We start from the raw sequence: 14,187 nt of genomic DNA on the forward strand, positions 1-14,187 counted from the left end.
CGTTTGCTAAAATTTTATTTCATATTTTTACGTTGATATTTGTAAGTGATTATTGGCCTATATTTTTTGTAGAAATTATCAAACCGAATTATTGTTGTTTTTGCTCCCTAAAATGACTTTAGAAAATTTCCCTTTGTTTCTACAGTCTGGAATATTTAAATCGTTTTGGGGTTTTCTCATTTGTATTCATCGGAGTTTACTTTATAGAGGTTATTGAGTGGCAACATGGACAGGTCAATAACACTGAAAGAATTGATTACTTACATTCTAAGAGAAGCAGGTGTGCCGTGCCTCCCACGGCCACAGGCAAGCACCAAATTTGGTGAGGAAGCAGAAGCAGGAGTGAGGGGAAAGAAAAGAACAGAGAATTGTTGGGGTTTCTGGGGGACAGGCAGAGCTGGGCAGAGTAGGCAGTTTAGGATTGGCTAATTGGAATAATTCTGGTGCGCTTTGGGGCATAGGAGCTGTCCTTGACTGTCGGGACCTGGAACTGGGTTGATCTAGCACAGGGGAAATAATGGCTTGGTGTTGAAGAATAAAATAAAGTCAGAGTTGGCTTGCATATGAGTGTCATGCCCCCAAGGAAGTTGTGTATTTTTAGGGATTAGCTAGCCTTGGCAGGGGCAGTTTATCCCCAGTGTGGAAGGCCTTCCAAGATATCAAAACATCAGAAGGTACAAAAAATAAAAAAACATGGTTAATGCAAGGATTATCTGGTTTTTGAAGGCGTGGTATAATTCTTCATTGGATTACTCCTGCTTTTTGGTGAAGTAATAATAACTCTTTGATAACTATCTCTGTTTCATCCATCAATTTTAGATTTTGTTTAAACGTTCCATTTCCATCAATAACCAAGAGTCAAGTTTAATAAATTTTCTGTATTCCTATGTTTAATATATATTCTTAGAAAAATAATCTGTTTCATCTAAGTGTTCAGCTTCATTTGCATAAAGTTATGCAAGTTAAAGAACCAGTTTGTGTATTTATTTGATGGTCTTGTATTTTTCTAACTCATTAATATCTTCCTTTCTTTTGGTTTACTTTTTTCCCCTAATCTTTTGAGGTGGATATTTATTTCATTTATTTTTATTTTTTTATTTGTATTGATATAACATTAAAGGGTTTACATTTTCCTCAGGTCACTATTTTAGTTACATTCCTTAGATTCTGACTTGTAGTGTTTTTATTATTATTATTATTTTAGAAATCCTGTGATTTCTAAAAATCACGAGTTATTTGACCCCAGAATTATTTAATTTAAAAAATTGGCAGGTGAAATGGATTTTTTGTCTATTTTTTTGTAGTTCTGGTTTTATTGCATTGTGATTGGGTGATTTTGTCTGTTATTTTTCCTATGGCTCTTACTGTGGTTTTCTTCATGAATTAATACATGTATATGGTAATTTTTTTGAATATTCCATATGCACTTGATAAGAAGCTATACTCTCTATTTGAGAGGAAAGTTTGTTGGTTAATGATAAGATAAACCTTATTATTCACTTGATTGAGAGTGGTGTGTTAAAGTTCCTTGTTAGTTGTATAGATTTCTACACACATCTCACAGAATTTCTGCTTTGTGAACATGGTTACTATGATAAATGACCCATAAGTATTTATAACTGTTAAACATCTTCATTGGGAATTGTGGCCTTCATCATTATAAAATATCCTTTTCTAAAACTTCATTTAATGCTTTTTGTTCACTACTAGCCTCTTCACCAACATTTCCCAATCATCTCATGAAGTTCATCTTCCAGTAGGTTCTTTAAAAACAGCTTACATACCAAAAGCTGTTTTTCTATGGTTTTGTTAAAAGATGCTCAGCTTGGCTAGATACAAAATCCTTGACTCACACTTTCTTTCCTTCAATTTATGAAAAAAATCTCTCTCAATTTGGATTTTTATGGTTGTTTCCTTGAGATTAAATTCAAGGTAAGCATATTAGCAAGGATATTACATAGGTGATAGTAATTTCAGTGCATTCCATCAGGAGGCACATATCTAATCTGAGCTGGGTCTTTTTCCACTTTCAGTTAGACTTTACTTTTTAGAGCACTTTTGCGTCACAGAAAAATTGAAGAGAAAGTGCAGATGGTTCCTGCCCTCATTCATGCAGAGCATCCCTCACTGTCAGCATCCACCCAGCTGGGACATAGTTACAATCGATGAACCCACATTGACCCGCCGTTATCATCCGAAGTCCATGGTTGGGGGTCACCCTTGGTGTTATATATTCTTTGGGTTTGGACAAGAGTATAATGACAAGTATCCACTATGATAGTGTCATACTGCCCTAAAAATCCTCTGGGTTCCACCTGGTCATCCTTTCTTCCCCCATACCTGGCAACCACTGACTTTTTTTTACTGTCTCCATAGTTCTGCCTTTTCTAGAAGGTCATATAGTCAGAGTCACAGTATATATAGCCTTTTCAGATTGACATTGTTCACTTAATATGCATTTAAAGTTCCTCCATGTCTTTTCATGGCCTGATAGCTCAGTTCTTTTTAGTGGTGAAAAGTATTCCATTGTCTGGATGAACCACAACTTATTTATCCATCACCTACTGAAGGACATCTTGGTTGCTTCCAAGTTTTGGCAATTATGAATAAAACTGCTATAAACATTCAGATGCAGGTTTTTGTGTTGAAGTAAGTTTTCAGTTTTTTGGGGCAAATACCAGGGAGCGTGATTGCTGGATTGTACGGTAACAATATGTTTAGTTTTGGAAACTGCCAAACTGTCTTCCCAAGTGACTATGCTATTTTGTATTCATACCAATGAATGAGTTCTTTCTGCTCCACATCTTCACCAACATTTGGTGTTTTAGTGTTCTGGAATCTGGGCATTTTAATAGTGTATAGAAGTAGCTTATTGGTGTTTTCATTTGCATTTCCTTAATGATGTATCATGTGGAACATCTTTTCATGTGCTTTCTTGCCCTCTATATATCATTTTTGGTGAGGTGTCTGTTCAGGTCTTTTGCCTGTTTTTTAATCAGGTGGTTGTTTTCTTATTGTTGAGTTTTAAGAGTTCTTTGTATATTTTGGATAGCAGTCCTTTATCAGCTATGTCTTTTGCAAACATTTTCTCCCAGTCTATGGTTTGTCTTCTCATTCTCTTTGACATTGTTTTTTTTGCAGAGCAGAAGTTTTTAATTTTAATGAAATCTGGGTTCTCAATTCTTTTTTCATGAACCATGCCTTTGCTGTGTTGTATCTTAAAAGTTATCACCAAATCCAAGGTCATCTAGATTTTCTCCGAGGAAATTTATAACTATCTAGGACTTACATAGTTTTGTGTTTTACATTTAGGTCTGTAATCCATTTTGAATTAATTTTTGTGAAGGGTGAAACGTCTGTGTCTAGATTGATTTTTTTGGCATGTGAATGTCCAGTTGTTCCAGCACTATTTGTTGAAAAGATTATTTTTACTTCATTTGAATATTTACTTCTGTTGAATATATTAATGGGGGTCTTTTGGGGATTCTGTGTTCTATTCCATTGATCTGTTTGTCTATTTCTCTAACACCATGCTGTCTTGATTACTGTGTAGCTTTATAGTAAGTCATGAAGTCAGTGTCAGTCCTCCAATTTTGTTCTTCTTCAATATTGTGTTGGCTATTTCTGGGTTTTTTGCCTCTCCATATGAACTTCAGAATCATTTTGTTGATATCCACAAAATAATTGCCTGTGATTTTGATTGGGAAGGACTGACATTGTGACAATATTGAGTCTTCCTATCCATATTCATGGAATATGTCTCTGTTTATTTAGTCCTTCTTTATTCTGTTTTTTTTATTTCAAATTTGAAGTGTTCTTTCATTTTGTTCTGCAATTTCTTAATTATATAACTATAATTGAAGTGTTATGTTACAGTTTTCTTCTCTTTTGTGTCTTTGTTTTCTGTATTTTTGAGAATTTTCATCTGCTGCAAGTTTTGACGGTCTTTCTCTTCCCTTCTAATAGAAATATGGTTGCTGGATTCATTAGCATTTCCTTTATATATTTTGTCTGTTATGTTGGAGTATCTCTAGATATTGTAGGTAGGGGTTTGTGTGGCTTACTTTGTTTCTTAATTCTAAAGAACCTTGCTTGATTGCTACAAATACAGAAGTGGAGTTTCCTTAATAAATAATGTACTCCTTGGTCTGACTTAATGATTTTTAAAATATGTGTAGATTATAACACTTCATTCAGTAGGCTTCTTATCCTTGTTTATTCTTTCCCTTTATTACCATGCCTTCAGAGATACTGTTTTTTTTTTCAATGTGCCTCTTTTCTCCAGCAGAGATAAAACCTTCCTTTTGACCTTCCCATAGCTAATGCTCTGATTCTCTGTTTCCCCAATCTCTTAAGATTTCCCCTCTCAGAATTGGACCCTCTTTTGGTGGTGAACCTTAGCTGGTGTTATGTGGGTTTTGCCACCTCGAAGACCCCCATCAGACCTTCCTGGCCTTTAGAGTTCTTAGCTGAAGAGCCTACTTTGGGTGGCCCAAAAGCCAACACAGTTTGACTCAGATTTTTTATTTCCCCAATTACGTGTAAAAGAAGTGCTATTGTCTGTGTCCTCATTATGCCCTAGGTGTGAACTATGTGTGCTTTTTATTTGCTCTGCTTAGTGATTGGTATATTTTCTAGAAGATGTGTAAGGAGATTAGAATTTAGATGGTTGTTATTATCCTATGAGAACCTGGAATTCTAGCCCTTTAAGTATTTTGCTATCAAGTTTCTAAGTAACTATGAGATTGAACCATATAAAATTGCAATTTTTGTGGCTCAAGAAATGTTGACTATAAGCAGTTATATATGGTTTTTTACCTAATAGAAAGGTAAGCAAGCTCTTTACTTTTGTGTTTTACGCTTAGTGAAATGTTAAATGATAGAGGAATTATTTGTAGTATTAATTTCAAGGAGATAAAGACTACATTTTTTAATCAGCTTTACTGAGGTTTAATTTATATACAATAAAATGCACCCATTCTAGTGTACAGTTCAGTAGGTATTGACAATTGTTCACACTTATGTAACCACCACCACTATTAAGATGTAGAACATTTCCATAACTCTAATAAGCTCCATTGTACACCTTTGTTGTCAGACACCCACCCCCCCCCACACACACACACACACACACACTCACTCACACACTGCAGGAAACCACTAACCCACTTTCTGTCATTAGATTATATTTCTAAAGGCCACATTTCTAAATTAGCTTGTGGGTATTGCATGGTCTGAAGCTTGCTTCCGACTCCAGTGTTACCTGGCTACCAGATCTCTATGTATGTGTGTGCTGGCCTCAGGGCCTTTTCACTGGTCAGTCCATCCATCCATCCATCCATTTTCTGCCGGGCACTTTAACTTTCACATACCTTGAACTGATATCTCTGCAGAATCTATTGCCGGAGACTCACGGGGATGTCCAAGAGAGGACTCACCCCCCAACAGTGGTGATGGGGTTCTTGTTTCCATGCAAGAAAGAATTCAAGAGTGACACAGATGCAGAAAAGGGAGAGTGATTTATTGAATACGAAAGTACACACTTGAGAGAAAGATGTGGGCGAACTGAGAGAACAGAGAGAACGATCACGCTCAGGGGTACTTGTCCCTCCTGGGCGGGAATTGGTGTTGTACAGTTGCCATGGTTCATTCATCTCTTCCCCTGGACGGGACCCTCCATTTCTCACCTTTTCTTCCTTATTTGGTTCCTGGGAAACTGTCATGGCATCAGATGCATAATGGGCCTCGTAATAACTGCGATGCAAGTGACATCATAATGAGATTATAGCCAAAAGTCAGGTCCTGGTCTTAGGGATCAGCCTTGCTGGATGAAACGCATTCTTGTTTTTCTCCAGCTGCAGGTACCGGATACAGTCACCTGTTACTTGTGTAACCAGTGAGGCACCTCATGTTGTACCCTGGAGGGGGCTGTCAGTTTCCTAGGCTACATGTCCGGCCTCAAACCCATGCTGCTTTTCTCTTCCGTGCCTTTGTTCATGCTATTCTCTCTGCCAGGAAAGCGCTTCTCTCCTTAACGAACATTCTTCCTTAACTGATTTATTCCTATTCATTTTTGTAAAATCAGCTTATATTACTGTATTACATGTTTGAATATGGTATTTATCAATTGTCTTTTATCTTTATCAATTGTATTTTCTTTATTGTTATGTAAATTGTTTGTGTCCTTCACTAGTTTGAGCTTCTTAAAGGCAGCTATGCCGCCTTCAGTTTGTTTTCCTATCACTTATGTGCCTGGCACATGATAAGTACTTAATAAATATTTGATCAATGGTGAGTTTCAACTCCTGTAAACAGAGTTAAAATTAAATCTCCATAGGATAAGTTATGTAAATCTTAAATAATTAGATACTTAACAAAAATTGAAGTTGAACTAATAGCATCCTATAAGTGTGAGGAGAAAGGGGCATTATTCCCTTAGACCATAGTTCTACCTGCAGAAATCAGTTTTAAATTAATTCCTCAATTCTTACTTTTCTTGCCATGGGTTTTTGAAACTTCACCAAGGAGTGTCTATGAAGCAAAGAAGTCTACCTTTGTTCAAAGTATGAGCGAGAGGTAATAATAATGTGATTTGTTTTAAAAATCTAAAAAGAGGGCCGGCCGAATGGCTCAGTTGGTTAGAGCCTGAGCTCTTAACTAGGTTGTTGGTTTGATTCCCACGTGGGCCAGTGAACTGTGCCCTCCACAACCAGATTGAAAACAATGGGCTTGGCCGACCCGGTGGTTCAGGCGGTTAGAGCTCCATGCTCCTAACTCCGAAGGCTGCGGTTCGATTCCCACATGGGCCAGTGGGCTCTCAACCACAAGGTGGCCAGTTCAATTCCTCAAGTCCCGCAAGGGATGGTGGGCTGCGCCCCCTGCAACTAGCAACGGCAACTGGACTTGGAGCTGAGCTGCACCCTCCACAACTAAGACTAAAAGGACAACAACTTGACTTGGGGAAAAAAAAAAAAGTTCTGGAAGTACACACTGTTCCCCAATAAAGTCCTGTTCCCCTTCCCCAATAAAATCTTTAAAAAGAAAAAAAAAAAAAACATTTAGAAAAGGAAAACAAAAACAATGGGCTTGAGCTTGGAGCTGAGCCGCAGGTGGGCGAGCAGTTTCCTCAGTGGTTTAGAGCGCGGTACTCATAACACCAGGGTCACTGGTTCGATTCCCACATGGGCCAGTAAGAAACAATGGCTTGAGCTTGGAGCTGAGCCGCAGGTGGGCGACCGGTTGGCTCAGTGGTTGGAGTGCAGTGCTCATAACACCAAGGTCACAAGTTCGATTCCCACATGGACCAGTGAGAGGTAACAGCTTGAGCTTGGAGCTGAGCCGCCGGTGGATGGCCAGTTTGCTCAGTGGTTGGAGCGCAGTGCTCATGACACCAAGGTCACTGGTTCGATTCCCACATGGGCCAGTGAGCTGCGCCCTGCACAACTAGATCAAAGTCAAGGACTTGACTTGGATCTAAGCTGTGCCCACACAACTAGATTGAAAAAAAGAGAAAAACAAAAAAAAGACATCTTCCTTTACTTTAAGTAGCTTTGATAAATATATCAGTTAATTGTTTAAGTGTGCATCCTCCTGTCACATTGTAAGATCAAAGGCCAGAACTAGGTCATACTAGTCTTTTTGTCTCATTGTTTTCATAAACCAGAAAGGATCTAAAAAACAGCTGTCGGAATATCTATCTAATACTAGCAAAGCTCGCTCAGAATTAACTGTGACAACTATTCCTTTTGGATGTTGTCACTGAATAGCAGAGTTACCTATACTTTTCTGGAGGAACTTATGTTTCAGTTAAGAATAAAGTTCAGCAAAATATATAGGCACATCTGTACTCCTGAAAAAACTACTTTTTATTTATTAAACATAATCTGTGATCGTGCTTTGTTGTATGGTAATTTTAAACGTGTGAAAGTGCTACAAGGTTCTCAAACTTACCTCTATATGACGTTTTCAAAATAGGAATCTGTAATTTGAAAGTTTCCCATTTTGATTAATAAAGGCTAATTTTTTTCCATTTTATTTTCTATTCATGCCTAGTGTTTTAAGATACAATTTTATTTTGCCTTGTAGTGTATGCAGAGAATATTTCCAAAATGGTGGGAAGAGAAAAGCACTTGAAAAAGATGAAAAAAGAGCTATACTCGCCACTAAGACCACTCCAGCCTTAACTACGCATGAGTCTTCTAAACTTGAAGGTCATTTATCCAACCTCAGCTTTACAAACCCTGAAATTATAACTGAGTAAGTATACTTTTTGTACTTAAGTTACTAACATTATCCTGGATAACTGTGTTAATAATATAAAATAGTGTGATGGTTTATACCAAATAGTGGGCAGTATGTGTGCTACTCTCTGGTAACATGTTAGGCTGAGAAGTACAGATTTGTAACACTAGCATAGAATTTTAAGGGACATCTGGAAAACTAATGGTTCTATAACATAGATTTTCTTCATTAAAAATGAGGAAGAATAGTTTATTAAATGTTATAATAATCATTTTTATGGTAATACCGAGTCAAAATAGGAACATTCAGTTAAACTATATTTAATTTAAAGAGGCCGTCACAAATAAGGACTAATGAAAGATCACTAATAGAACCAGTTGCCATTACTTTATTCTTGATATGAAAATCTGCTTGCTGGTAATCAATGTATGCATATAGACATAAATTGCATTTAATAAGTACATGAATATTTTTCTAGTTTTATTGAGGTAAAATTCACATATAGCATTAGGTTAAGTTTCAGGTGTACGACATAATGATTTGATATATGTATATTTTGTGAAATGATTATCACAGTAAGTTTAGTTAACATCCATCACCTCACATCGTTACAAATTTCTTTCCCTATATGAGAACATTTAAGGTCAACTGTCTTAGTAACTTTTAAATATGTAATACAGTATTGTTAACTAAACATCGTATTATATATTACATCCCCAGAACTTATTTATCTTATAACTGAAAAGTTTGTACCTTTCACTGCCTGCCTTCCACACTCCCTACCCTTTGCCTCTGGCAACCTCAAGTCTGATTTCTGTTTCTTCGTTTGATTTTTTTTTTCGATTCCACACAGAAGTGAGATCATAACAATATTTGTCTTTCTCTGACTTATTTCACTTAGCATCATACCCTCCAGGTCCATCCATGTTATAAATGTAGGATTTCCTTCTTTTTAATGGCTAAATAGTATTCCATTGTGGATGAGTACATGAGTATGATAATCCAATTAATTATTAGCAATATTACAATTATTTATACACCCTCGTCCCAGAATAGACTTGTGCTATCAAGTTATATTTTATTAATCTCTTGAAAATGCTATACTTGAGTAATTCTAGAAAGATTCTTGATAGATACTAAAAGCTACGCGTGAAAAATAAAATTAAATTAACCTCTTAAAACAGTTCCAAACCTGTAGCTATCAACCTGTAGATATCCAAACCTGTAGATACATTACCTTTGGTCATTTTGATTTTATATTATGTTGAAAATACTATCTAGTTATAAGCAATTTCATTGAAAAATTAACATACTTTTGATTAGTTCAGTAGGAAAAGATAACATATCTTTATTTTTATTTAAAGTTTACCACAAAGCTTACAAAAGCATAATGACTTACTAAGCATTCTACATATAATTCAGGCATATTTATAAAATGTAGACAGAGTAAGAAATTAGAGTTACTGTGCTATCGCTATCAAAAACAGATACATATGGAAAATGTCAACCCTAGGATTTCTGTATGATTTTTTTTATAGTCTCTCTTTCGTTGTTGAAATTACTTTATTTGTTGAGTCATTATCTTATTTTCTTTAATTCTTTAAATTGGTTTCTTTTCAATCTTTGAATATTTATGTAATAGCTGATTTGAAGTCTTTGGGAAATCCAATATTTGAGCTCACACTCAGAGTTTGTCTCTTTTTGATGCTTCTTTTCTTAAGTATGGACCACGCTTTCCTGTTTTTCTTTGCATGTCTCATAATTTTTTGTTGAAAACTGTTCAATATATTTTTGATAATATATTGTAGAAAGTCTTGTTTTAGATTCTTCCCCCATGGAGGTTAGTGGTGGTGGTTTTTCAGTAATTTTCCTGAACTTATCTGTGTGATATATCTCCCTGTACTTTGTACATTATTGTTATTTTCATTTTTAGGCTGATTTTCTGGGGTTTGCACCTGTGTCTACATAGCTTAGTGGTCGGTGATAGGTTAGAGGTTGTGCCTAGACACTTCTGGAGATGGTAAGGCTTCTGCCTTCTGCCAGTGGTTGTGTGTTGATTTGGGAGTACATTTAAAATAAAATTCAGGCAGTTTTCAAGTTTTTCTCACCTTTGGCTTTTCACTAGGCCTTTCTGGGTCTCCCATGCATGTTCATTTAGCCTCCCCATCAGCCAAGGCTATGTAGGAAGCTTATCTAACCCCTCTATGCTTCTCTCATTTCCAGGATATTTTTGTTAAATTTCTGGCTAGTCCTTCAGTTTACAGCTCAGCTCTAGGAAAACTGCAGCCTGAGGCCAACATAGCAGCAGCTGCTGGCTTTCCCTGTTGTTTTCTAACAAGTTTGCTACTTTTACAATGCTCTCTCTGGGTTTTCCACACTTTGCTCCAAATGTGTTAGCCCCTTCCAGCAGTGAGGCTGTTTTTCACAGCCAGCCCTGTCCTTGAAGTCCATCCCTAACAACCTGCAGGCGGTGGTGGTGATGAGGCGGGGTTCAGGCAAGGATACCCTGCCGGGAGGTGGGGGGGTTGGGGAGGGGTGTTCATGATACCCTGAAAACTGTCATTGGTTTTCATAAAGACACACTTCTCAACTTAATTGCCTTTGTTTGAACCCTGAGATGGTTGTTTTTGAGAATTGTGTTCAGTTTTATAGTTGTTTCCTGAGTAGATTTGCTAACCTCTATCCTGCCATTTCTGCCATAGTCAAGAAATTACTATCTGGTTTTGTTTTCAAGGAGAAAAATTAGTTTGGTTTAAAGTAGTTAAAGGAAAGTATCCAAATATAATTGTTATAGGTCAGGATTTAGATAGTATTAAACATTGAAATGACTTAGCCTGGGATGGCTAGGCTTAGGTTTTCTTCATTCTAAAAGCTTTGTACTCCTTCATATAGCATCAGAACCCAACTTGTGTGTAGACTTATGCCTCCTGCCCTGCCAACTATTCTTACAGCTTGTATTCTAGTCATGAAACTATTTAAATTCCCCTACTGGTACATGCTTATTCTTACATTCTAGCAGTTGCAAGTGCAATATATCCTTTTTCTGATAAACTATTGCTATATTATATTAGGCTATATTTGAGGCATCTTTTCTTCCAGAATTTAACCTGAACTTCTTGAAAGAATTGGATACCAATATTAAGCCTTTCTATACCTCTATTATAATACTTATATTAAAATCACTCTTGTATATTTTCCTGACCACAAATGAAATAAGATCACATTGTGAAAAATTTGCATGTAGAGAAGATTACAGATGTAAAAAAAAAAATTATTATTCAGTCCTTGTTACATTTAGAAACATTTCTTTCCAGTGTTTTTAATAGGCATTGTTTTTACATAGTAGAGACCATGTAGTGTAAAGAATTTTGTAAACTGCTCTTCCATGCTATTAAAGCATTTTATTTCATAATAAAAGTCTGCCACTGCATACAGTGTCTAAATATAAAGGGATCCTGAATACAGAATAATACTCAGTTTTCCCAAAGAGAAACCCCTATCTCCCTCCCTCTGTTTTAGAGAGGTAGATGAATTAGTCAAATGTCAAATGTTTGCTCTGTTTATTTATAGATATTTTCATATGGGAAGATATATAGCCCTTACCATCCAAGTCTGTTTGACTTCTGACTTTGGATAGCAAGTTTAGATAATAAGGGTTATCTTTATCCTCAGTCTTATCTCAGAATATCAGGGCATTTTGATTTCTGGGTTCAGATAGCAAGGGCTCACAGAGCAAAAATACCTTTTTTTTGTTTTTTCTTTTTACTTACATTTCATGAAAACCAAATTCAAAGCCAAATGTTTGTTACCACTAGAGTCATTTTTTTTTGTCATCTGTATCTCTTTAATTGAGATGTTACACTTTGCAAATCTGTATATAATGTGATTGCTAAAAATTTTATCACAAGCACCAATTACCACCCATTCCTCCTGAAGTTAAGATAGCTTTGTCCCAACCCTCCTACATCTTGTGTATATGTATACTTGTAATTGATACAAAATAAGTACTTAATTTGCTGCCTTTTAAAAATTATTTGTATTTTTTCAAAATAATCACCAAATAGACTGCATTCTGGGCCATAAGAAATTTAAAAAAGATAAATCATCATAGAAAGTATTCTCTCAGACCACAGTAGAATTAAAGTAGAAATCAGTAATAGAACGGGAGCTGGAAAATCCCAAAATATTTATGGATTAAACAACATTCTTGTAATTAATACATGGGTCAAACAAGAAGTCTCAAGAGAAATTTAAAATTATTTTATACCGAATGAAAATAGAAATGCATCTTATCAAAATTTATGGGATGTGGTAAAAGCAGTGCTTAGAGGGAAATGTATTGCATTGAATGCAAATATAGTAATTCCCTCTTACCTGTGCATTCAGTTACCTACGGTCAACAGCAGTCCAAATATATTAAACGGAAAGTTCCCAGAAATAAACAATTCATAAGTTTTAAATTGCATTCTTTTCTGAGTAGCGTGATGAAATCTTACTCCATCCTGCCCAGGGTGTGAATCATCCTTTTTCCAGCATCTCCACCTACACTGTATACACTACCTGCCTGTCAATCACTTATTAGCTGTCTCGGTTGTAAGATCAGCTGTCGTAATGTTACAATGCTTGTGTTCAAGTCACCCTTATTTTACTTGATAATGGTCCCAAAATGAAGACTAATAATGCTGGCAGTTCAAATATGCCAAAGAGAAGTCGTAAAGTGCTTCCTTTAGGTGAAAAGGTATGTATGTATAGGAAAAAACATATATAAATAAATAAATATATATATATTCATAGTATTGAACCCTGTTATTTATATACATATGTTTAGTACTATGCACAATTTCAGGCCTCCACTGGGTGTCTTGGAACTTACCTTCTGTGGATAAGGGGGGACTACTGCATTAGAAAAGAAAGATGTAAAATTGGTAATATAGGCTTCTACCTTAGGAAACTAGAAAAGCAAGAGCAAGTTAGCTCCAAAATAAGCAGAGGAAAAGAAATAATCAAAATTAGAGCACAAATCAATGAGATTGAAGACAGGAAAATAATAGAGAAAATCAGTGAAACCAAAAGCTTGTTCTTTGAAGATCAAAAAGAAAAAAATGATATACCCATGGCTAACTAAGGAAAAAAAAAAGGAGAAACAAATTAATAATATCAGAAATGAAAGAGAGGTCATTACTACTGATCCAATGGATAGGAGGACTATGCCCACAAACTTGATAACTTTGTTTTAAATCACTTCAAGCTAGTGTTAGTTTTTCCTCAATAGTACTTCATTGTTCAGAGTAACTGAGAGGGCTCAGTAATGTAGAGACTTGGTAAGGACTCAAATATAATGCATTCTTTTTGAAGGATAATATGGTGGAAAGAATCTTGCTTTATATACATTATTCTTTTGTTGGACATTTAGGTTGTTTCCTTTCTCACAGTTGTTTCATCTCAGCATTAAACCTCTTTGTGGTTGAATTTTTATGTCTCTGGGATGGATTCCCAAAATGGAATTTCAGGGTTGAAGAGTTTAAATGACTTAAGGCAGTTGTACATGTTACTGAATGACTTCCCAGAAATATAATGCTAATTCCATTACCTGTAGCAGTGTAAGTGCCCATTTTGCCATAACTTACCAGCATTGAGTTTTCTCATTGTTTTTCATCTTTTTAACATGATGGAATAAAACGGCATCCCATTGTATTAATATGCATTTCTAACAGATACAGAAAAATGAAACAATGAAAAGGAAAATGTTAAAAGGAAAATCATATGAAATCAGGAAAATAAAATCTATTCTGTGAAGTTCTAGTACTTGTCATCTTGTCATGGCTGAAACATGGCACACATGCTGTCATTATATTTTCCCAAATCCGTGATAAACAGATAATTGGTCATTGGATCTTTCCTACAGAGCTTGGACTTGACCTCAAAATCCTTTTCACATAACACTTT

The 14,187-nt window shown here is 35.8% G+C and overlaps 1 protein-coding gene across 3 annotated transcripts in view; it reads left to right on the forward strand.

The window, feature by feature from the left end:
- BMT2 (base methyltransferase of 25S rRNA 2 homolog) overlaps nucleotides 1-14,187 on the forward strand; it is a 112,317-nt gene that overhangs the window by 26,470 nt on the left and 71,660 nt on the right. For all 3 annotated transcript variants that reach the window (XM_033099054.1, XM_033099055.1, XM_033099056.1), the window contains exon 3: nucleotides 8,086-8,256. In XM_033099054.1, the coding sequence (XP_032954945.1) occupies nucleotides 8,086-8,256 (171 nt within the window). The remainder of the gene's footprint in view (nucleotides 1-8,085; nucleotides 8,257-14,187) is intronic.

Source organism: Rhinolophus ferrumequinum, chromosome 26 (genome assembly GCF_004115265.2).
Source record: "Rhinolophus ferrumequinum isolate MPI-CBG mRhiFer1 chromosome 26, mRhiFer1_v1.p, whole genome shotgun sequence".
NCBI classification, from domain to species: Eukaryota; Metazoa; Chordata; class Mammalia; order Chiroptera; family Rhinolophidae; genus Rhinolophus; species Rhinolophus ferrumequinum.